The 24,563-nt window shown below is 36.5% G+C and overlaps 1 protein-coding gene across 2 annotated transcripts; it reads right to left on the bottom strand.

Moving 5' to 3' along the window:
• Positions 1-216: 216 nt before the first annotated feature.
• LOC106085000 (cytochrome P450 4d8) lies at positions 217-8,051 on the bottom strand. Of its 2 annotated transcripts, none has more exons than XM_013248996.2 (5): positions 7,978-8,051; positions 2,126-2,307; positions 1,586-2,042; positions 698-1,260; positions 217-625 (listed from the first exon to the last, which is right to left on the bottom strand). In XM_013248996.2, exons 2-5 carry the CDS (start codon positions 2,280-2,282, stop codon positions 279-281), a joined length of 1,524 nt encoding a protein of 507 aa, XP_013104450.2. In that variant the 5' UTR covers positions 2,283-2,307; positions 7,978-8,051; the 3' UTR covers positions 217-278. The 2 variants fall into 2 exon arrangements, with proteins under 2 accessions (XP_013104450.2, XP_013104449.2); XM_013248995.2 differs by having other exon boundaries at positions 7,961-8,034.
• Between the last annotated feature and the right edge of the window lie 16,512 nt (positions 8,052-24,563).

Below are 24,563 nucleotides of genomic sequence, written 5' to 3'. Positions count from 1 at the left end.
CTATAGCAAAGTTTTTACTGATTTGCAATAAACTCTTTTTATAGGACGAAAGTTTAGAAAATCATTAAAAATTTTTTTCTCGAAAAAAAAAAAAAATTATTATATATCAGCAGACAATGTTTGCTGATAACAGCAAACATATTTTTCCATATACATCTTTTTGCATCTTCACCCATATTGTTTGTGTGTTATAAACCAAATAAAACAAAACAAAAGTTTTATACAATTATTAAAATTAAAACCAGTGCGTTCACCGCTTTTTTCCGTATAAAATTAAATCAAGCTTTTCTCTTCCGTAAACCCAATTGCATTCCATTCTCTGAGGCCATGACAAGATTTGGTATTGGCTGTACATTCTCACCCAATGGCAAGAGTTCATATTCTTCAACAATCTTCAACAGAGTAATTTTCATAACATACATGGCGAATCGTTGACCTATGCAATTGCGGGGGCCCGCGCTAAATGGATTAGTGCTCATGCTGGACTTTTCCTGGATAGTGGCATGACGCTCAGGCAGAAAATCATTAGGATTTGAAAACATTCTGGGATCTCTTTGCAGCAGACAAGGAAACAGAAACAACTCAGTTCCGGCCGGTATAATGCCATTACCCAGTTTTGAGTGTTCTGAAGGAAGGAGAAATAAAAGGAAAAAAAAAATGATGGAATAAAAAAATTTTAAAAATAACCTAAACTCACTGTATTCAAAGTCTTCTTGTATTTTTCGCCCCACTAATGGCACTGGTGGATAGAGACGTAGTGATTCCTTAATCACCCATTCGGTATATTTCAATTCGTTTAGGCTCATCAAAGTTATGTCCTTTTCTCCTTTTGCATTGCCATAGACCTGTTTGATCTCCTCAAATATTTTATTCTGCACCCTAGGGTGTCGGGACAACAAGTGTAGAGCAAAACTTAGACCCGATCCGGTGGTGTCATGACCCTCAAACATAAATGTATCGACTTCTTCGCGTATATCTTCATTGGACAATGGTTGACCATCGATTCTCGCCTGTAGCAGGACATCTAAAAACACATTGCGTTTTTTATAACCCATGTCATTGTCCTCAGTAGGTGATTGCAATTTTCCCTTATTTTGCTCTAGCAATGATCTCCTCTCCACAATGACTTTTTTAGTGAAATCATGCAATGTGTTCAAGAGTTTGGTTGTGCGTAACTTTTGCAAAGGATGTAGGACTGCGTAAACGGGATCAAAGTGCAAATAGCGTCTGGCAAAGCGCACCGCCAACAATTCCGTCAATCTAGAAAGAAGATGATTACAATAAATGGTGTTGTTAGTGTTTAAAACCGTTATAAGAAATGTGTTTTTTTTTGTCTGTTAGGGCGAGATCATTAAATTTTACAATTTTTGTTTGTTTCTCTTTCGAGACGAGCTGAATGATCAAAGATGATGTTTTTTTTAATTTAAGAATTAATGCTATTCCATGCAGACCACTTGTCTAGCTACTAGAATCACGTTTTTTGGTCCACTAAGACCCTCGTCAACGAGATTTGTCAATTGAAGTGTTGTGCTCTACATACCCACCACTAGTAAGTGCAGTGTAGAGGCTCATTAAGTTCACTTACTCATGCACAGCTGATGCATATACCAAGTTGTTATTGGTTTGGGCATTGACTTTGGTACCCATTGCTGTCTCGACCACCACATCGAGCGTGTATAAGCCTATGTAGGGCTGTATATCGAATGCAGTTCGACCATCAGCCTTCTGCTCCAAACATTTCACCAATATCGTAGATTGTGTGTCGAATACTTTGAGAAAATCTTCCAATATCTGAAAATGAAATGTGGGTGTTATAATTTTACGGCGTGAATGCCATTTTTTGCCATCACTCGTCAGTAGACCCACACCCAGCCAAGGATGTAGCAATTGATATGTGGTGAGTTTTGTTATTTCCTTGGGACTGGCCAGTACTTGTTCATTAAGTTCCTCGTCAGCACTCATAATGAAGAGACTGTTTAAAGCCCATATTTTCACAACATTTCCATGCTTGGACATCAAAGAGCTTAAACTTGCTAAAATATCTAAAAAGAAGCAGGCAAATAAGAACAGGTATAGAAATTGTGAGATTTTCTTATGGCAATCTCTTGTCGATATGTCAACTTACTTTTAGGTGTAAATTTCAATACACCCGTCACATATCCCAGTAGTGGAAGTACGTAAGGCCCTGATATGTTTTGTGTTACATCACGCATTCGTTTGCTGGAGGCATGGCTTTTATAGCCCCAAACAAGGCAAATTAAGGCAATAATAAATAGATACATGAGGGATTTTAATTTCCTAAATTATCTACAAAAAAAAAAAAAATTCTGCTATATTGAAAACACTATTCGATTAAAACCAGAACAACTAAAAACGCTCTAAGTCCGGCATGGCCGGAACTTATATACCTTTCACCATGTATCGCATTTGCCAAGTAATTTGCTAGGATTCTTTTTATAGGGAAGAATGTAAACATAAAGGGAGGTCAAACAATAAAATCGTTAAAAATTACCTCCATGTAAAGGCTTAAGAAGTAATATCGGGAGATCGGTTTATATGGGAGCTATATCAGAGTATGGACCGATTCAGACCATATTTGTCACGGATATTGGACATTATAGTAGAAGTCGTTGCAAATTGGATATGAATTGCGCCTTGTAGGGGCCTAAAAACTCATATTAGGGTTGCCTTTTATATTTTGGGATTAGAAAACACAAACACAGATATTAATCACCGAAAATATTGGGTTGCCCAAAAAGTAATTGCGGATTTTTTAAAAGAAAGTTAATGCATTTTTAATAAAACTTAAAATGAACTTTAATCAAATATAATTTTTTTTCACTATTTTTTCTAAAGCAAGCTAAAAGTAATAGCTGATAAATGACAGAAGAAAGAATGCAATTACAGAGTCACAAGCTGTGAACAAATTTGTCAACGCCGACTATATGAAAAATCCGCAATTACTTTTTGGGCAACCTAATAGCTTTATCAAAATATTGCCCATTATGATCTATAAAATTTTGCAAATTTTGGATGCGTTTGAACCAATTGTCGATTCACTTTTGCCACCATGATTGAGGTATCTCCAAAACACGAATTCTGAAAGCATCAACCGCTTCTTCAGGTATCGAAAAACGTTAACCTCTCATTTTATTTTTTATGTACGGGAATAAAAACGAAGTCATTCAGTGCCAAGTCAAGACTATACGGCGGATGACTCATAAAATCGAAGTTTTGAGTGCTCCAAAAAGCAGTTGTTTCGTATTTTTGGAGCATTTCTTTCGACCAACCGACACGAGTCTTTTTTTGAGCGATTGACGAATTGTGTGGGATTCAACGCAAACAAATTTTTTCGACGGTCAAATGTTCATGCAATATTGAATGTATGCTGGTGCTACTAATGTCTAAAGCTGTCTCAGTCTCAGTTGGCGCACAGCATCAATGGTTTTTGGAACAATAACTGATTTTGGACGGCCTTCACGAAATTCGTCTTGGAGTGAACTACGACCTCGGTTGAATTCACCATACCATCGATAAACACTGGTCTTTGATTTGGCTTCATCGCCAAAAATTTAATAAAGTTCTTCCATGCACTGCTGTTGAGTTAATCCACATCGAAAGTTGTAAAAAATAATCGCCCGAAAATGTTCACGAATTAATTCCATTTTTTGGGCGAGATTAATCTTTTAAGTTGTAAGCTGTAAACAACACAAATAGCGCTCGTGTGTCAAACGTTCTGAGTATAACTGAGTATATAAGCATAACCTCGAAAATGTCAAGCTTTACGATAGAGCAGTCAGTTGACAGATTGCAACACAAGGTTTGTCCAATCCCAAAATATAAAAGGCAACCCTCGTATAATTTGTATGTAATTTTTCTCATTATAAGCAGAGTACTACTTTTCGCCTTTTTATACCCATGGTGGTCTAGTCTAGACTAGTATAGTACATAATAGTCTAGTCATTGCGTTTGTATCACTCGAAATATTGATTTGCGACCTCGTAAAGTAAAGGGTGATTTTTTAAAGCTATAGAAAAGTTTTTCAGAAATATGCATTAATCGATAGTATGTTCCATATAATTTAATGTTTGAAAATTATTTCATGTAAATGTTGACCGTGACTGCACCTCAAATCCATCCTCTAAGTACATTTTTTTGGCATTCTCTTTCCAACATTTCGGCCGTAATCTCACGAATAAATGATTCAATGTTGTCTTCCAATGGGTCAATTGAAGCGGGCTTGTCGGTATAGACATGAGGCATTAAATTGCACGATCTAGGCGGCCAATTGACCGGTCCCGAACATGAAATAAAATGTTCACCAAACTCGCCCCTCAAAAAGTCCATTTTTATGCGCGCTGTGTTGCATATGGCACCTTCATGTTGAATCCATATGTCATGCAAGTCAAGCTTTTGTATTTTGGTAAAAAAGAAGTTGGATATCATTTCACGATAGCGCTCATCATTCCAAGTTACGTTACGACTCACATCATCTTTGAAGAAGTACGGTCCAATGATGGCGCCAGCCCAAAAACTGCACCAAGCCGTGACTTTTTCTGGATGCATTGATAACTCTTGCAAAGCTTCTGGCTGATCTTCACTCCAAAATCGACAATGGTGCTTATTTACATACCCATTGAGCCAAAAATGAGCTTCGTTGCGGGATGAACTTTCTGCAAAGAGCACGCATTTTGATAATAAAATTCAATAATTTGCAAGCGTTGTTCGTTTGTAAGACGATTTATAGACCAAACTGAGAGCGTATGACAGTGTAACAAAGCACGAAGCGTGCCAAAAAGATAATAGCTAAAAATTGTATGTATATATTCCGGATCATTTCGACATTCTGAGTCGAAAGCGACATTAACAGATCGAAATTTAAATACTTCTTTCTTTGATCCAGCAGGAGGTGGAGATGGACGCGTTAAGCTAGCCGCTTGAAATTTTACACAGATGCATCCTATTGATGTAGTTCATTAGGGTTGCAAATGGGCTATGTCGCTTCAGATTTGGATACAGCCCCCATATAAACAAATTCCAGGATTTGACTTCTTGAGCCCTAAGAAGCCTCAATTTTCATCCGGTTTGGCTGAAGTTTGGAACAAAGAGTTTTGACTTCCAACATCCATGCCAAGTATGATCCGATTCGATCTATTAACAGATATAGCCCCCCATATAAGCCGATCCCCAGATTTGACTTCTTAAGTCCTTTTAAGCCTCTATTTTCATCTAATTTGTCTGAAATTTGGAGCAGAGACTTTAGTTATAACTTCCAACATCCATGCGAAATATGATCTGAATCGGTCTATAAACGGATATAGCTACCATATAAACTAATGCCCGGATTCGACCTTAGAAGCCTCAATTTTCCTCACATTTGGCAGAAATTTGGAAGAAAAGCTTGTGTTATATCGGTCCATAAGTGGATATAGCCCCTATAAAAACCGATCCCCGGATTTGACTTCTTCAGTTCTTGGAAGCCAAAAATTTCACTTGATTTGGCTGAAATTTGGAACAAAAACTTGAGTTATAACTTCCAACATCCATGTCAAGTATGATGCGAATGGATCTATAAACAGCTTTAGCTTCCATATAAACCGATCCCCCGGATGTTGACTTCTTGAGCCCCTAGAGGGCGCAATTTTTAACCTATGTGTCCGAATTTTCGCACTTAATGTTTTGCTGTGGCTTTCAATTACTATGCCAAGTACGGTCCAACTCGGTTATATAATATAGCTCCCATATAAACGTATCTCCCGATTGAGCTTCCTGAGTCTCTAGTAGCGGCAATTATTAATCGATTTGGCTGAAATTTTGATTACCAATATCCAAACTAGGTATGGTCCCAGTCGGTGCATAACCTGACAGAGCAGAGAAATTTTTATCCATTATCCTTTGACTATACCGGGGAAAGAAGTTGACAAATGTGATCCAAGTTGGGGGTATATAAGATTCAGCGTGGCCGCACTTGGCACGCTTTTATTTGTTTTTTGATTTCTTAAGAATTGATTAAGGACTAAATTTTTGTCGGAGTCCATGGTGATGGATAACAAAGTTGTTCTTGTTATTCCTACGAGATCAGTGTATTTGTTTCGCTTTTTTTCACTTCTATCGAGTTGGGTTGAATTCAGGCACTTATATCCAACGTGATGTAGGGTAATGAATCATCGCCTATGCCGGATTTTAATCGTTTCTTATGTGTTACTTGTCAATCCTTAAATTAAATATCTCTATCCGTATTTCACTATAAAACTTGAACTTGAAATTGAAATGCCGGTGTATATGATAGCCAAATGTTTCATTGCGAATTCGCCGAATTATATTGGGTTGCTCAAAAAGTAATTGTGGATTTTTTTAAAAGAAAGTAAATGCATTTTTAATAAAACTTAGAATGAACTTTAATCAAATATATAATTGCCTATTTTGTTCGATAACCTTTTGCCATCTTCCTGGCAAATTTAGTATTCCACGCTCATAGAACTTCTGGCCTTTATCTGCTGCTAACTAAACCAAGTGCGATTTTATAGCCTCATCATTGCCGAAAGTTTTATCATTTAAGGAGTTCTGCAAAGATCGAAATAAATGGTAGTCTGATGGTGCAAGGTCAGGGCTATATGGTGGATGCATCAAAAGTTCCCAGCCAAGCTCACTCAGTTTTTGGCGAGTGACCAAAGATGTGTGTGGTCTAGCGTTGTCCTGGTGGAATATGACACCTTTACGATTGACCAATTCTGCTCGCTTCTCCTTGATGGCTGTATTCAATTTGTCAAATTGTTGACAGTGTTGACATCCGAATTAATCGTTTAATCCAATCCCACCAAACATACACCATAACCTTCTTTTGGTGGATATCAGCCTTTGAAGTGGTTTGAGCTGGTTCACCATGCTTGGACCATAATCGTTTTCGACTAACGTTGTTGTAAACAATCCATTTTTCATCTCCAGTTATGATTCGTTTTAAAAACGGATCGAATTCATTGCGTTTAAGGTGCATATCACAAGCGTTGATTCTTTGGGTTGTGTAAATGAATTTCTTTCAATACATGTGGTACCCACATATCAAGCTTTTTCACCAGTCCAAGACTTTTTATGTGATAATGAACGGTTGATTCTCCTATCTCACGCTCAGTTACATGACTATCCAATTCGATTAATGCTTTGATTTGGTCATCATCCACTTCATTTGGCCGACCTGAACGTGGCTCATCTTTAAGTGAAAAATCTCCAGAACGGAATATGGGAAACCAATTTTGACACTGTCTTCCTTTTAAGGCTTTATCACCATACACATCTCGTAACTTTTTAGCAACCTGCTCCGCGTTTTTTCCTTTACGGAAATAATAAAGTATAATATGACGAAAATGCTCCTTTGTGGGCTCCACATTAAAATTGACGCCAAACGCAAACAAATATAAACAAAATTTTGCGCACTTTTTTTCTAAAGCAAGTTAACTGACAGAAGAAAGAATGCAATTACAGAGTCACAAGCCGTTGAAAAAATTTGTTAACGCCGACTATATGAAAAATCCGCAATTACTTTTTGGGCATTACCATAGATTTGTGAGTTAATGAAAATGAGAACTATTGCTAGCTCATTGTTGCAGAATATCCTTGATTTTAAAATTTTCAGCTTGTTAAAGCGAAGATTATTTTTTCCCCGATATTTCATCTATATCTAGTTCGCGACGAACTTAATGATGGGAGATTTTTGCAACGAAATTAGCCTTGATTGTTGTTGGATCCTTGAGTTTTTATTTTTTGAAAATTTATGTTATGATCACAAAGTTTAATGAGTTCACTTTATTATTTCGATTATTTCAACATTCATTGTTATATTAACAACCATTTTGTTTCTTAGCTTTGATTTTATGCTAACGCGGAACCTTATTAATATATTTTTTACAAATTAAAAATTTTCAATTAATTTTGTATTTATAAATATGCATATTCCTTTAATTACTTTGTCACTTGTTATACCATATGCAATTTCTATTTGACCGTCTAATCTAACAGTTCAGGCAAAACTGACCTATTTCATTGTCATATCAACTTTTTATAAACCACACAATGTTAGGGAATAAATGAATACAAACTGTCAAGTTAATAGATTTTTTAGTTACAATGAAAACAATCATTCTGTACTGCCAACATATTATACCTACATTACGATAGTAAATTTGCAGTATTTTTTTTATAACACTATGAAACAAACAAGGAAATTACCTGAAAACCCAAAATGATTTTGAAATAAATTCTAAAAAAGAAGATATGGTTTAAATTTTATGTGTATGTCGGAGACGTGGCTGAATCAGTCAACACCTGAGGCGTTTATTGATTTTTCAGGATATTGTGTGCACAAAGCTCATAGATTACGTAGTGAGGGCGGCACCGCTCTGTGTGTGAGAAACTACCTGAATACTCAGTTATGTATAAAGTCTAACCCAGGTGGCCCAATTGAGTGTGTTTTTGTTGAGGTGTCTGCTGCCGATAACAAGCTCCTAGTGGGGTGCGTTTATGGACCGAACAACCGTACGGAATACGCGAGATTTTTTCTCTGTCCTTGAACCTCTCTCTCTCTCTCTTGCTTACTCAGACATTGTGGTTGCTGGGGACTTCAACTCTAACATTTTACAGAACCGGTCTTGACATTTGAAATGTCTTCCTTGGGGCTTTTCGTCTGTCAATTCAACAATTACCTCGCATTTTTCCGCATCCTTCAGCACGCTTCTCGATCTGTTCTTTGTTAGTGACACTTCTCTGGTCCTCCTATACGACCAACAGTCAGTCTCATGTTTTTCGAACCATGACTTGATCTTTTTATACCCACCACCGAAGAATGGGGGGTATATTCATTTTGTCATTCCGTTTGCAACACATCGAAAAATCCATTTCCGACCCTATAAAGTAAAGGGTGATTTTTTTGAGGTTAGGATTTTCATGCATTAGTATTTGACAGATCACGTGGGATTTCAGACATGGTGTCAAAGAGAAAGATGCTCAGTATGCTTTGACATTTCATCATGAATAGACTTACTAACGAGCAACGCTTGCAAATCATTGAATTTTATTACCAAAATCAGTGTTCGGTTCGAAATGTGTTCATTCACCGTAACGTTGCGTCCAACAGCATCTTTGAAAAAATACGGTCCAATGATTCCACCAGCGTACAAACCACACCAAACAGTGCATTTTTCGGGATGCATGGGCAGTTCTTGAACGGCTTCTGGTTGCTCTTCACTCCAAATGCGGCAATTTTGCTTATTTACGTAGCCATTCAACCAGAAATGAGCCTCATCGCTGAACAAAATTTGTCAAAATTTGAACACATTTCGAACCGAACACTGATTTTGGTAATAAAATTCAATGATTTGCAAGCGTTGCTCGTTAGTAAGTCTATTCATGATGAAATGTCAAAGCATACTGAGCAGCTTTCTCTTTGACACCATGTCTGAAATCCCACGTGATCTGTCAAATACTAATGCATGAAAATCCTAACCTCAAAAAAATCACCCTTTATATATATTCTTGATCAGCGTAAAAATCTAAGACGATCTAGACATGTCCGTCCGTCTGTCTGTTGAAATCACGCTACAGTCTTCAAAAATGGAGATATTGAGCTGAAACTTTGCATAGATTCTTTTTTTGTCCATAAGCAGGTCACGTTCGAAGATGGGCTATATTGGACTATATCTTGATATAGCCCCCATATAGACCGATCTGCCGATTTTGGGTCCTAGGCCAATAAAAGCCACATTTATTGTCCGAATTGGCTGAAATTTGGGACAGTGAGTTGTGTTAGGCCATTCGACATCCTTCGTCAATTTGGCTTAGATCTGTCCACATTTGGATATATTTGCCATATAGACCGATCCTCCGATTTGGGGTCTAAGGCCCATATAAGCCACATTTATTATCCGACTTTGCTGAAATTTGGGACAGTGAGTTATGCTAGGCCACTGGACATCCTTCGGCAATTTGGCTCAGATCGGCGCAGATTTGGATATAGCTGCCATATAGATCGATCCTCCGATTTAGGGTCTTAGACCCATATAAGTCACATTTATTATCCGACTTTGCTGAAATTTAGGTCAGTGAGTTGTGTTAAGCCATTCGACATTCTTCGTCAATTTGGCTCTGATCGGCCCAGATTTGGATATAGCGGCCATATAGACAGATTCTCCGATTTAGAGTCTTAGGCGGATAAAAGCCACATTTATTATTCGATATTTCTGAAATTTAGAACGGAGAGTAATCTTAGGCCCCTCGACATTCTTCCTCAATTTGGCCCAGATCGGTCCAGATTTGGATATAGCTGCCATATAGACCGATCTTACGATTTAGGGTCTTCGGCCCATAAAATCCACATTTATTATCCGATTTCGCTGAAATTTGGGACAGTAAGTTGCGCTAGGCCCCTCGACGTCATCCGTTTATTTGGCCCAGATCTGTCCAGATTTGGATATATTTGCCATATAGATCGATCCTCCAATTTAGGGTCTAAGGCCTAAAAAAGCCACATTTATTATCCGATTTTGCTGAAATTTGGGACAGTGAGTTATGTTAGGCCCCTCGACATCCCTCGTCAATTTGGCTCTGATCGGCCCAGATTTGGATATAGCTGCCATATAGACCGATCCTCCGATTTAGGGTCTTAGGCGAATAAAAGGCGCATTTATTGTCCGATGTTGCCGAAATTTGGGACAGTGAGTTAAGTTAAGCCCCTTGATATACTTTTGCATTATGGTACAGATCGGTTCAGATTTGGATATAGCTGCCATATAGACCGATCCTCCGATTTAAGGTCTTAGGCGGATAAAAGGCGCATTTATTGTCCGATGTCGCCGAAATTTGGGACAGTGAGTTAAGTTAAGCCCCTTGATATACTTTTGCATTATGGTACAGATCGGTCCAGATTTGGATATAGCTGCCATATAGACCGATCTCTTGGTTTTAGGTTTTGGGGCCATAAAAGGCGCATTTATTGTCCGATGTTGCCACAATTTGGGACAGTGAATTGTGTAAGGCCCTTCGACATCCTTATTCAATTTGGCCCAGATCGGTTCAGATTTGAATAGATTTAAGGTTTTGGTTCAATTAAAGGCGCATTGATTGTCCGATGTCGCCAAAATTTCGGACAGTCAGTTGTGCTGGGCCCTTTGACGTTCTTTTTCAATTTGGCTTAGGTCGGTCCAGATTTGGATATAGCTGTCATATAGACCGATATCTCGATTTAAGGTTTTGGGGGCCAAAAAAGGCGCATTTATAATCCGATTTCATCGAAATTTGAGTTGTGTTAGGCTCTTCGAGTTTTTTCTGCAACTTGGCTCAAAGCGGTGCAGACTTGGATTTAGCTGCCATATAGTCTTGGCCACATAAAAGGCGCATTTATAATCCGATTTCACTGAAATTTTACACTGTGACTTATGTTAGGCTTTTCGACATCCGTGTCGTATATGGTTCAGGTCGGTTTATTGAACAATGATTTGTACTTCCTAGTATTTGGTTCAAATCGGAACATATGTCGATATAGCCGCTATGGGGCATAAGGTATGCATTTTTCACCGGATTTTGGCGAAAGGTGTTTTACATATATACCCGAGGTGGTGGGTATCCAAAGTTCGGCCCGGCCGAACTTAACGCCTTTTTACTTGTTATGCTATGAATTTGAGCTCACCAGGACTAAGGAAACTTATCGATATAGAGATTTTGCCAGTTTGGACCATGATTTTTTGCTTTCGAGTGCTGTGCTTATCGACTGGGATCTGATATTTCGTATGAAAACTAACGATGAACAAACTGACTTTCTACAGAAGAATATCCGTGACCTACAGGAACTTACAGTTCCACTCAAGACTAGAGAAGTGTCCTCCAGATCGAAACCGTGGTTCTCCCGGGATATTCGTTCGGCTATTCACGAGAGGAATATGTCGCATCGCAGGTGGAGACATATCAGGACGCCTGAGTTACATAATGCTTTTCGCTCAGCAAGAGACCACGTCAATACGTTGATTAAGATAGCCACGCTTTACTTCTCCAATAGGCTCCAAGAGAACTTGGAAGGTTTTTCGAGACATAGGAATTGGGAAATATACTAATAGATGTTCAACAAACTTGGACATCAATGGGCTTAATGATGCCCAGTTGATCCCAATTTCTATGGCTTCAATATCTCCCCCTCTCTCGATGACGACTCTGGTTTTGGCTTCAGGTTTTATCAAGTTTTTTATCTGTTTCATAATCGTTTATGAAATTATAGAAATTTTTGCAAAAAAAAAAATATAGTTCTGTTCTATGGTGTAATAACCAAGATAGAATGATGCTGATTCATTTGTTATAATACCCGCAACCATACGAAGGGAGTATAATAATTTAGTCATTGCGTTTGCAATACATATGGTATATGTTAATTCTTTGACGTTCTTATAATCTAAAATTTATAGCGACGCAGATCAATACTATGCAATGGAATACCCCATATATATTGTTGTTGGTGGTGGGCCAACAAATTTTTATTTTCAAAAAAAAAAAAAAAAAAAAAACAAGTAAAAGCGTGCTAAGTTCGGCCCGGCCGAATCTTATATACCCTCCACCATGGATCGCATTTGTCGAGTTCTTTTTCGGGCATCTCTTCTTTGGGAAAAAAGGATATAAGAAAGGATTTCCTCTGCTATTAGAGCGATATCAAGATATGGTCCGGTTTGGACCACAATTAAATTATATGTTGGAGGCCGTGTAAAATGTCAGCCAATTCGATAAGAATTGCGCCCTTTGGGGGCTCAAGAAGTAAAATAGAGAGATCGATTTATATGGGAGCTGTATCGGGCTATAGACCGATTCAGACCATAAACACGTATGTTGATGGTCATGAGAGAATCCGTCTTACAAAATTTCAGGCAAATCGGATAATAATTGCGACCTCTAGAGGCTCAAGAAGTCAAGATCCCAGATCGGTTTATATGACAGCTATATCAGGTTATAAACCGATTTGAACCATACTTGGCACAGTTGTTGGATATCATAACAAAACACGTCGTGCCAAAATTCATTCAAATCGGATAAGAATTGCGCCCTCTAGAGGCTCAAGAAGTCAAGACCCAAGATCAGTTTATATGACAGCTAAATCAGGTTATAGACCGATTTGAACCATTCTTGGCATAGTTGTTGGATATTATGACAAAACACGTCGTGCGAAATTTCATTCCAATCGGATAAGAATTGCGCACTCTAGAGGCTCTAGAAGTCAAGACCCAAGATCGGTTCATATGACAGCTATATCAGGTTATAGACCGATTTGAACCATTCTTGGCATAGTTGTTGGATATCATGACAAAATACGTCGTGCAAAATTTCATTTCAATCGGACAAGAATTGCACTCTCTAGAGGCTCAAGAAGTCAAGACCCAAGATCGGTTTATATGACAGCTATATCAGGTTATGAACCGATTTGAACCATACTTGGCACAGTTGTTGGATATCATAACAAAACACGTCGTGCCAAAATTCATTCAAATCGGATAAGAATTGCGCCCTCTAGAGGCTCAAGAAGTCAAGACCCAAGATCAGTTTATATGACAGCTATATCAGGTTATAGACCGATTTGAACCATTCTTGGCATAGTTGTTGGATATCATGACAAAACACGTCGTGCGAAATTTCATTCCAATCGGATAAGAATTGCGCACTCTAGAGGCTCTAGAAGTCAAGACCCAAGATCGGTTTATATGACAACTATATCAGGTTATAGACCGATTTGAACCATTCTTGGATAGTTGTTGGATATCATGACAAAACACGTCGTGCAAAATTTCATTCCAATCGGACAAGAATTGCACACTCTAGAGGCTCAAGAAGTCAAGACCCAAGATCGGTTTATATGGCAGCTATATCAGGTTATGAACCGATTTGAACCATTCTTGGCATAGTTGTTGGATATCATGACAAAACACGTCGTGCCAAAATTCATTCAAATCGGATAAGAATTGCGCCCTCTAGAGGCTCAAGAAGTCAAGACCCAAGATCGGTTTATATGACAGCTATATCAAAACCTGGACCGATATGGCCCATTTACAATACCAACCGACCTACACTAATAAGAAGTATTTGTGCAAAATTTCAAGCGGCTAGCTTTACTCCTTCGGAAGTTAGCGTGCTTTCGACAGACAGACGGACGGACGGACGGACGGACGGACGGACAGACGGACAGACGGACGGACATGTCTAAATCGACATAAAATGTCACGACGATCATGAATATATATACTTTATGGGGTCTCAGACGAATATTTCGAGTAGTTACAAACAGAATGACGAAATTAGTATACCCCCCATCTTATGGTGGAGGGTATAAAAATTCAGTCTATAGAAAAGCTACCGGGCTTTGTAGTTTCTAATAAAAAGAAAAGCTCAATGCATGCGACCGATGCTCGACTGAACTTTTAAAATTAACGTTAATATGAGATAAATGATTTTTATACCCTGTACCACCACTGTGGTACAGGGTATTACAGATATCCGCATTTGTTTTGCAACGCTAAGAAAGAGAACAGCTCGACCCATTGATAAGTATACCGATCGACTCAGAATCACGATTTAGCCATGTCCGTCTGTCCATCTGTGAGTCTTTGTATTCTTGTAATCAAAGTGCGGGTCGTATTTGTTGTCCGATTGTCACGAAATTTTGCACATGTCACTTTTTTGGCCCAAGGAAAAACGCTATTGATTTTTAAAAAAGTCGGTTCAGATTTAGCTATAGCTCCCATATATATTTTTCATCCGATATGGCTTTTTAAGGCTGTAGAAGTCACAATTTTCGTCCCATCTTCACAAAATTTGGCATTTGGTATTTTATTTTAGGTCTACATATGTGTGCAAAATTTCATAAAAATCGGTTCAGATTTAGATATAGCTCCCATATATATCTTTTATCCGACATGAAGTTTTATCGCTGTAGAAGCCACATTTTTGGTCCGATCTTTAAAATATTTTGCACGAGTTGTTTTATTTGACGTCCTAATATGTGTGGAAAATTTCATGAAAGTCGGTGTATATTTAGATATAGCTCCCATACATATCTTTCGTCCGATGTGGACGTTTAAGGCTGTAGAAGCCACAATTTTTTACCGATCTTTACAAAATTTGCCATGGGGTGTTCTATTTGACGTCTCCATGTGTGTGTGCAAAATTTCATAAAAATCGGTCCAGATTTAGATATATAGCTCCCATATATATGTAACGCCCGATTTGCACTTAAATGGCCGTAGTAGCTACAATTTTCAACCGACCTACACAAAATTTGGCACGGACTCTTTTATTACTGCACTTAATATATCTGGAAAATTTCATAAAAATCGGTTCAGATTTAGATATAGCTCCCATATATATATTTCATCCGATTTGAACTATTAAAGCTGTAGAAGCCACAATTTTGTTCTGATCTTCATCAAATTTGGCGTGGAGTCGTTTTTGTGAAGTCTCAATGTATGTGCAAAATTTCATAAAAATCCATTCAGATTTAGATATAGCTGCCATATATATCTTTCATCCGATTTGGCTTTTAAAGGCTGTATGAGCCACAATTTTGTTCCGATCTTTACAAAATTTTGCATGAGGTGATTTATTTGACGTCTCCATGTGTGTGTGCAAAATTTCATAAAAATCGGTCCAGATTTAGATATAGCTCCCATATATATGTAACGCCCGATGGCCGTAGTAGCTACAATTTTCAACCGATCTACACAAAATTTGGCACGGACTGTTTTTTTGCTGCACTTAATATATCTGGAAAATTTCATAAAAATCGGTTCAGATTTAGATATAGCTCCCATATATATCTTTCATACGATTTGAACTATTAAAGCTGTAGAAGCCACAATTTTGGTCTGATCTTCATCAAATTTGGCGTGGAGTTGTTTTTGTTAAGTCTCAATGTATGTGCAAAATTTCATAAAAATCCATTCAGATTTAGATATAGCTTCCATATATATCTTTCATCCGATTTGGCTTTTTAACGCTGTATGAGCCACAATTTTGTTCCGATCTTTACAAAATTTGGCATGAGGTGATTTATTTAACGTTTTCATTTGTGTGCAAAATTTCATAAAAATCGGTTTAGATTTAAATATAGCTACCATATATATCTTTCATCCGATATGGCCTTTTAAGGCTGTAGAATCCACAATTTTCGTCCGATTTTACAGGAGACGTTTAAATTGACGTTCCAATACGTGCGCAAAATTTCATTAAAATCTGTCCTAATTTGGATATAGCTCCAATATGTATATTTCATCCGATATTGACTTTTAAGGCAGTAAAAACCATAATTGTGAGATGGTCTATTTCATGAGCCGGTATGTGTCATTAAAATTGGCACAGGTTTCGATATAACTCCCATACAATCTTTTATCGGATATGGCCTTTTAAAGATGTGTAGGGTACTACAAAGTCGGCATCGCCCGACATTTGCCTTTCCTTACTGGTATAATCTAACCCCAAATAGTTTTCAACACTACCTTGTGTACTCTGTTGGAAGTGTAACGGTTATATTAACGCTGTTATGCATTACATAATGGTTTTTCTTTTTCCTCCATACGCTAAAGTCGTAATTACTCAATTTATATTGAATCTTTAACAAACAAGCGTTGTAATTACTAAGACAGCTTTTTATTTCTTCTATTAACCTCTATTAGCTGTCTTTCTTGATAGCTAATCTGTTGAATTTGATTGCATGTAATTATGAACTAATGTAATGCACGCAATGGGTGCAAAAAGGCGAAATTATATTATAATTGTTATAATCCATACGCTATGCACAATCAGAGTTGAAAGATCATGTTTGGATACAATAACTCAACAAATATTAAAGAGTTCATAAAAGTCCAGCGCATTCCTGTTTTATTTTATTTCAAACTAGCCGCACCGGACCCGCTCAGCTGCGCCTTCTTTAACTCTCTAGTATCTTTTTAGGGTGGGGACACTTCGTCCTGATTGTGGATATCGAATTCATGCCATTGTAGCCTATGTCCACCTATGACGCTGAATGCCTGCGTTCGAGTCCTGGCGACAACACCGAGAAGCGGTGGTTATCCCCTCTTAATGAATGATTATGTAAAAAATTTTCCCCAAAAAGGTGTCGCACTGCGGCACGCCGTTCACAGTCGGCTATAAAAAAGGTACCTTATCTTCGACTTTAAACTTGAATTGGAATGCACTCATTGATGTGTAAGAAGTTTACTCCTGTTCGGTTCCTGGGCAAATTTTTTTGAGTCCCATATTACAGTATTGGTAAATATTTCCGGTTTAGGTGCTATTTCGGGGGTGGGGTGGCCTCCCAGACACTGGCCCCTTAAAGTTATGTGAGTGAAGATAAATTCCGAATTTAACTAGTGGAGACACAAACCACTGACTTAACAGTCCTCTGTTACTGCCATTAGCAGAGCACTGTTAAGGAACTTTGTAGGCAATTAATTAATAAAAAAAAAGGATTTGTTCATAAAAAGGAAATTTCAAAACACAAAAAACCAAAAAAAGATCTAGAAAATAATAAGGTGATCCAACATTAAAATTTAGTTCCCTCAATAACCGCAAGACGTACTAACAAGATAAAGAAGATTGTAAAATTGATTGATCCACTGTGCACAAATGGAAAATAGTAAGGCGATGAGACCGGTCTCAAATGAGAGCTAGGGAAGCCTAGTTTCTTATACATATGCACATATTTTCCAAATAATCGTCTAACTATCGAATTTTTCAAAAAAACTTGAAAAAATCGCTACAAGACCTTAAAAATCTATTTTGCGTGAACCACTGTGCAAAAATGGAAAAAGTTGATACTTTGAAACCGGTGTCAAACGACAGCTTATGAAGTCTAGTTTCTAATCCAAAAGGGCCTATATTCCAAATCATCGTCTAACTATCGAATTTTTGAGAAAAACTTGAAAAAAATCGCTACAAGACCTCAAAAATCTATTTTGTGTGAACCACTGTGCAAAAATGGAAAAAGTTGATACTTTGAAACCGGTGTCAAACGACAGCTTATGAAGTCTAGTTTCTAATCCAAAAGGGCCTATATTCCAAATCATCGTCTAACTATCGAATTTTTGAGAAAAACTTGAAAAAAATCGCTACAAGACCTCAAAAATCTATTTTGCGTGAACCACTGTGCAAAAATGGAAAAAGTTGATACTTTGAAACCGGTGTCAAACGACAGCTTATGAAGTCTAGTTTCTAATCCAAAAGGGCCCATATTCCAAATCATCGTCTAACTATCGAATTTTTGAGAAAAACTTGAAAAAAATCGCTACAAGACCTCAAAAATCTATTTTGCGTGAACCACTGTGCAAAAATGGAAAAAGTTGATACTTTAAAACCGGTGTCAAACGACAGCTTATGAAGTCTAGTTTCTAATCCAAAAGGGCCTATATTCCAAATCATCGTCTAACTATCGAATTTTTGAGAAAAACTTGAAAAAAATCGCTACAAGACCTCAAAAATCTATTTTGTGTGAACCACTGTGCAAAAATGGAAAAAGTTGATACTTTGAAACCGGTGTCAAACGACAGCTTATGAAGTCTAGTTTCTAATCCAAAAGGGCCTATATTCCAAATCATCGTCTAACTATCGAATTTTTGAGAAAAACTTGAAAAAAATCGCTACAAGACCTCAAAAATCTATTTTGCGTGAACCACTGTGCAAAAATGGAAAAAGTTGATACTTTGAAACCGGTGTCAAACGACAGCTTATGAAGTCTAGTTTCTAATCCAAAAGGGCCTATATTCCAAATCATCGTCTAACTATCGAATTTTTGAGAAAAACTTGAAAAAAATCGCTACAAGACCTCAAAAATCTATTTTGTGTGAACCACTGTGCAAAAATGGAAAAGTTGATACTTTGAAACCGGTGTCAAACGACAGCTTATGAAGTCTAGTTTCTAATCCAAAAGGGCCTATATTCCAAATCATCGTCTAACTATCGAATTTTTGAGAGAAACTTGAAAAAAATCGCTACAAGACCTCAAAAATCTATTTTGTGTGAACCACTGTGCAAAAATGAAAAAAGTTGATACTTTGAAACTGGTCTCAAACGACAGCTTATGAAGTCTAGTTTCTAATCCAAAAGGGCCTATATTCCAAATAATCGTCTAACTATCGAATTTTTTAAAAAAACTTGAAAAAATTCGCTACAAGACTTGAAAAATCTATTTTGTGTGAACCACTGTGCAAAAATGGAAAAAGTTGATACTTTGAAACCGGTCTCAAACGACAGCTTATGAAATCTAGTTTCTAATCCAAAAGGGCCTATATTCCAAATCATCGTCTAACTATCGAATTTTTGAGAAAAACTTGAAAAAAATCGCTACAAGACCTCAAAAATCTATTTTGCGTGAACCACTGTGCAAAAATGGAAAAAGTTGATACTTTGAAACCGGTGTCAAACGACAGCTTATGAAGTCTAGTTTCTAATCCAAAAGGGCCTATATTCCAAATAATCGTCTAACTATCGAACTTTTCAAAAAAAAGTTGAAAAAATTCGCCACAAGACTTTTCACAAGAAGATTTTTAACTTTTTTGCAAATTACAACTGTTCGCTTTGTTGATCAAACACAGATTAGAAATTGAAAAGGGTATCGAAACCAAAATGTAATTTTAAAGATAGGAAAAAATACCATTCAATGCCAGGCAGAATCCAATAAGATCAAAATATTTGCAAAATTTGAGTCAAGTCGCGTACACAGGTAAAAACTTTACTAACATACCACCTCATTAAAAAATGCAGGCAGGGAAATTTCACGATAAAAAGTATTAACCTGCTGATGTAAAAACTCAATACACGTGTTTGGAATCCTTCACCACACATGATCAAGATATTTGCAAATGGGTCAAATTGCTTACGCAGGTACTCAGCTTAACTTTCATACCTTTTCATTCAAAAAATGTAAAAGGATTCAAAATCTTTCATTGCTTTTGAAACCCCAGGCTAGGAAATTTTATGTTAAAAAGGTAAAAAACCAATTAAATATTTACGATGTATAACTTCAAAGCATTGAAAAAACCTACATGAATAATAGTTCGCATAAATATATTAAGGTAAATTGAGGTATTCCAAAAATTTTGAAAAATTGTCTTTTCTGAAATAACAAAAAAACATACAGTTCAGAAACTCAAAAGCAGGTTAGGTTGAAAAGATGGTGCGTATATTAATCCACAAATGTATAATAATTAATTCAATTAAAGTTTTTGTTTTTTTTTTTTTTTTTTTTTTGAAAAATTCGATAGTTAGACGATGATTTGGAATATAGGCCCTTTTGGATTAGAAACTAGATTTCATAAGCTGTCGTTTGAGACCGGTTTCAAAGTATCAACTTTTTCCATTTTTGCACAGTGGTTCACACAAAATAGATTTTTCAAGTCTTGTAGCGAATTTTTTCAAGTTTTTTTAAAAAATTCGATAGTTAGACGATTATTTGGAATATAGGCCCTTTTGGATTAGAAACTAGACTTCATAAGCTGTCGTTTGAGACCAGTTTCAAAGTATCAACTTTTTTCATTTTTGCACAGTGGTTCACACAAAATAGATTTTTGAGGTCTTGTAGCGATTTTTTTCAAGTTTCTCTCAAAAATTCGATAGTTAGACGATGATTTGGAATATAGGCCCTTTTGGATTAGAAACTAGACTTCATAAGCTGTCGTTTGACACCGGTTTCAAAGTATCAACTTTTCCATTTTTGCACAGTGGTTCACACAAAATAGATTTTTCAAGTCTTGTAGCGAATTTTTTCAAGTTTTTTTAAAAAATTCGATAGTTAGACGATTATTTGGAATATAGGCCCTTTTGGATTAGAAACTAGACTTCATTAGCTGTCGTTTGACACCGGTTTCAAAGTATCAACTTTTTCCATTTTTGCACAGTGGTTCACACAAAATAGATTTTTGAGGTCTTGTAGCGATTTTTTTCAAGTTTTTCTCAAAAATTCGATAGTTAGACGATGATTTGGAATATAGGCCCTTTTGGATTAGAAACTAGACTTCATAAGCTGTCGTTTGACACCGGTTTCAAAGTATCAACTTTTTCCATTTTTGCACAGTGGTTCACGCAAAATAGATTTTTGAGGTCTTGTAGCGATTTTTTTCAAGTTTTTTTTGAAAAATTCGATAGTTAGACGATTATTTGGAATATAGGCCCTTTTGGATTAGAAACTAGACTTCATAAGCTGTCGTTTGACACCGGTTTCAAAGTATCAACTTTTTCCATTTTTGCACAGTGGTACACGCAAAATAGATTTTTGAGGTCTTGTAGCGATTTTTTTCAAGTTTTTCTCAAAAATTCGATAGTTAGACGATGATTTGGAATATAGGCCCTTTTGGATTAGAAACTAGACTTCATAAGCTGTCGTTTGACACCGGTTTCAAAGTATCAACTTTTTCCATTTTTGCACAGTGGTTCACACAAAATAGATTTTTGAGGTCTTGTAGCGAATTTTTTGAAGTTTTTTTGAAAAATTCGATAGTTAGACGATGATTTGGAATATAGGCCCTTTTGGATTAGAAACTAGACTTCATAAGCTGTCGTTTGACACCGGTTTCAAAGTATCAACTTTTTCCATTTTTGCACAGTGGTTCACACAAAATAGATTTTTGAGGTCTTGTAGCGATTTTTTTCAAGTTTTTCTCAAAAATTCGATAGTTAGACGATGATTTGGAATATAGGCCCTTTTGGATTAGAAACTAGACTTCATAAGCTGTCGTTTGACACCGGTTTCAAAGTATCAACTTTTTCCATTTTTGCACAGTGGTTGACGCAAAATAGATTTTTGAGGTCTTGTAGCGATTTTTTCAAGTTTTTTTGAAAAATTCGATAGTTAGACGATTATTTGGAATATAGGCCCTTTTGGATTAGAAACTAGACTTCATAAGCTGTCGTTTGACACCGGTTTCAAAGTATCAACTTTTTCCATTTTTGCACAGTGGTACACGCAAAATAGATTTTTGAGGTCTTGTAGCGATTTTTTTCAAGTTTTTCTCAAAAATTCGATAGTTAGACGATGATTTGGAATATAGGCCCTTTTGGATTAGAAACTAGACTTCATAAGCTGTCGTTTGACACCGGTTTCAAAGTATCAACTTTTTCCATTTTTGCACAGTGGTTCACGCAAAATAGATTTTTGAGGTCTTGTAGCGATTTTTTTCAAGTTTTTTTTGAAAAATTCGATAGTTAGACGATTATTTGGAATATAGGCCCTTTTGGATTAGAAACTAGACTTCATAAGCTGTCGTTTGACACCGGTTTCAAAGTATCAACTTTTTCCATTTTTGCACAGTGGTTCACACAAAATAGATTTTTGAGGTCTTGTAGCGATTTTTTTCAAGTTTCTCTCAAAAATTCGATAGTTAGACGATGATTTGGAATATAGGCCCTTTTGGATTAGAAACTAGACTTCATAAGCTGTCGTTTGACACCGGTTTCAAAGTATCAACTTTTCCATTTTTGCACAGTGGTTCACACAAAATAGATTTTTCAAGTCTTGTAGCGAATTTTTTCAAGTTTTTTTAAAAAATTCGATAGTTAGACGATTATTTGGAATATAGGCCCTTTTGGATTAGAAACTAGACTTCATTAGCTGTCGTTTGACACCGGTTTCAAAGTATCAACTTTTTCCATTTTTGCACAGTGGTTCACACAAAATAGATTTTTGAGGTCTTGTAGCGATTTTTTTCAAGTTTTTCTCAAAAATTCGATAGTTAGACGATGATTTGGAATATAGGCCCTTTTGGATTAGAAACTAGACTTCATAAGCTGTCGTTTGACACCGGTTTCAAAGTATCAACTTTTTCCATTTTTGCACAGTGGTTCACGCAAAATAGATTTTTGAGGTCTTGTAGCGATTTTTTTCAAGTTTTTTTTGAAAAATTCGATAGTTAGACGATTATTTGGAATATAGGCCCTTTTGGATTAGAAACTAGACTTCATAAGCTGTCGTTTGACACCGGTTTCAAAGTATCAACTTTTTCCATTTTTGCACAGTGGTACACGCAAAATAGATTTTTGAGGTCTTGTAGCGATTTTTTTCAAGTTTTTCTCAAAAATTCGATAGTTAGACGATGATTTGGAATATAGGCCCTTTTGGATTAGAAACTAGACTTCATAAGCTGTCGTTTGACACCGGTTTCAAAGTATCAACTTTTTCCATTTTTGCACAGTGGTTCACACAAAATAGATTTTTGAGGTCTTGTAGCGAATTTTTTGAAGTTTTTTTGAAAAATTCGATAGTTAGACGATGATTTGGAATATAGGCCCTTTTGGATTAGAAACTAGACTTCATAAGCTGTCGTTTGACACCGGTTTCAAAGTATCAACTTTTTCCATTTTTGCACAGTGGTTCACACAAAATAGATTTTTGAGGTCTTGTAGCGATTTTTTTCAAGTTTTTCTCAAAAATTCGATAGTTAGACGATGATTTGGAATATAGGCCCTTTTGGATTAGAAACTAGACTTCATAAGCTGTCGTTTGACACCGGTTTCAAAGTATCAACTTTTTCCATTTTTGCACAGTGGTTGACGCAAAATAGATTTTTGAGGTCTTGTAGCGATTTTTTCAAGTTTTTTTGAAAAATTCGATAGTTAGACGATTATTTGGAATATAGGCCCTTTTGGATTAGAAACTAGACTTCATAAGCTGTCGTTTGACACCGGTTTCAAAGTATCAACTTTTTCCATTTTTGCACAGTGGTACACGCAAAATAGATTTTTGAGGTCTTGTAGCGATTTTTTTCAAGTTTTTCTCAAAAATTCGATAGTTAGACGATGATTTGGAATATAGGCCCTTTTGGATTAGAAACTAGACTTCATAAGCTGTCGTTTGACACCGGTTTCAAAGTATCAACTTTTTCCATTTTTGCACAGTGGTTGACGCAAAATAGATTTTTGAGGTCTTGTAGCGATTTTTTTCAAGTTTTTCTCAAAAATTCGATAGTTAGACGATGATTTGGAATATAGGCCCTTTTGGATTAGAAACTAGACTTCATAAGCTGTCGTTTGACACCGGTTTCAAAGTATCAACTTTTTCCATTTTTGCACAGTGGTTCACACAAAATAGATTTTTGAGGTCTTGCAGCGAATTTTTTGAAGTTTTTTTGAAAAATTCGATAGTTAGACGATTATTTGGAATATAGGCCCTTTTGGATTAGAAACTAGACTTCATAAGCTGTCGTTTGACACCGGTTTCAAAGTATCAACTTTTTCCATTTTTGCACAGTGGTTCACACAAAATAGATTTTTGAGGTCTTGTAGCGATTTTTTTCAAGTTTTTCTCAAAAATTCGATAGTTAGACGATGATTTGGAATATAGGCCCTTTTGGATTAGAAACTAGACTTCATAAGCTGTCGTTTGACACCGGTTTCAAAGTATCAACTTTTTCCATTTTTGCACAGTGGTTCACGCAAAATAGATTTTTGAGGTCTTGTAGCGATTTTTTTCAAGTTTTTCTCAAAAATTCGATAGTTAGACGATTATTTGGAATATAGGCCCTTTTGGATTAGAAACTAGACTTCATAAGCTGTCGTTTGACACC

Source organism: Stomoxys calcitrans, chromosome 2 (genome assembly GCF_963082655.1).
Source record: "Stomoxys calcitrans chromosome 2, idStoCalc2.1, whole genome shotgun sequence".
In the NCBI taxonomy this organism is placed as follows: domain Eukaryota; kingdom Metazoa; phylum Arthropoda; class Insecta; order Diptera; family Muscidae; genus Stomoxys; species Stomoxys calcitrans.
Note: the sequence above shows the minus strand (reverse complement) of the source record. Positions and strands in the feature narration are given on the sequence as shown.

Coding starts and splice junctions, on each gene's coding strand:
- LOC106085000 (XM_013248996.2), bottom strand. CDS start 2,282: ATGTATCTATTTATTATTGCCTTAATTTGCCTTGTTTGGGGCTATAAA. Junction 1,261..1,585: donor TATGCATCAGCTGTGCATGA/GTAAGTGAACTT, acceptor TCTTCTTTCTAG/ATTGACGGAATTGTTGGCGG. Junction 626..697: donor ACAAGAAGACTTTGAATACA/GTGAGTTTAGGT, acceptor TCCTTCCTTCAG/AACACTCAAAACTGGGTAAT.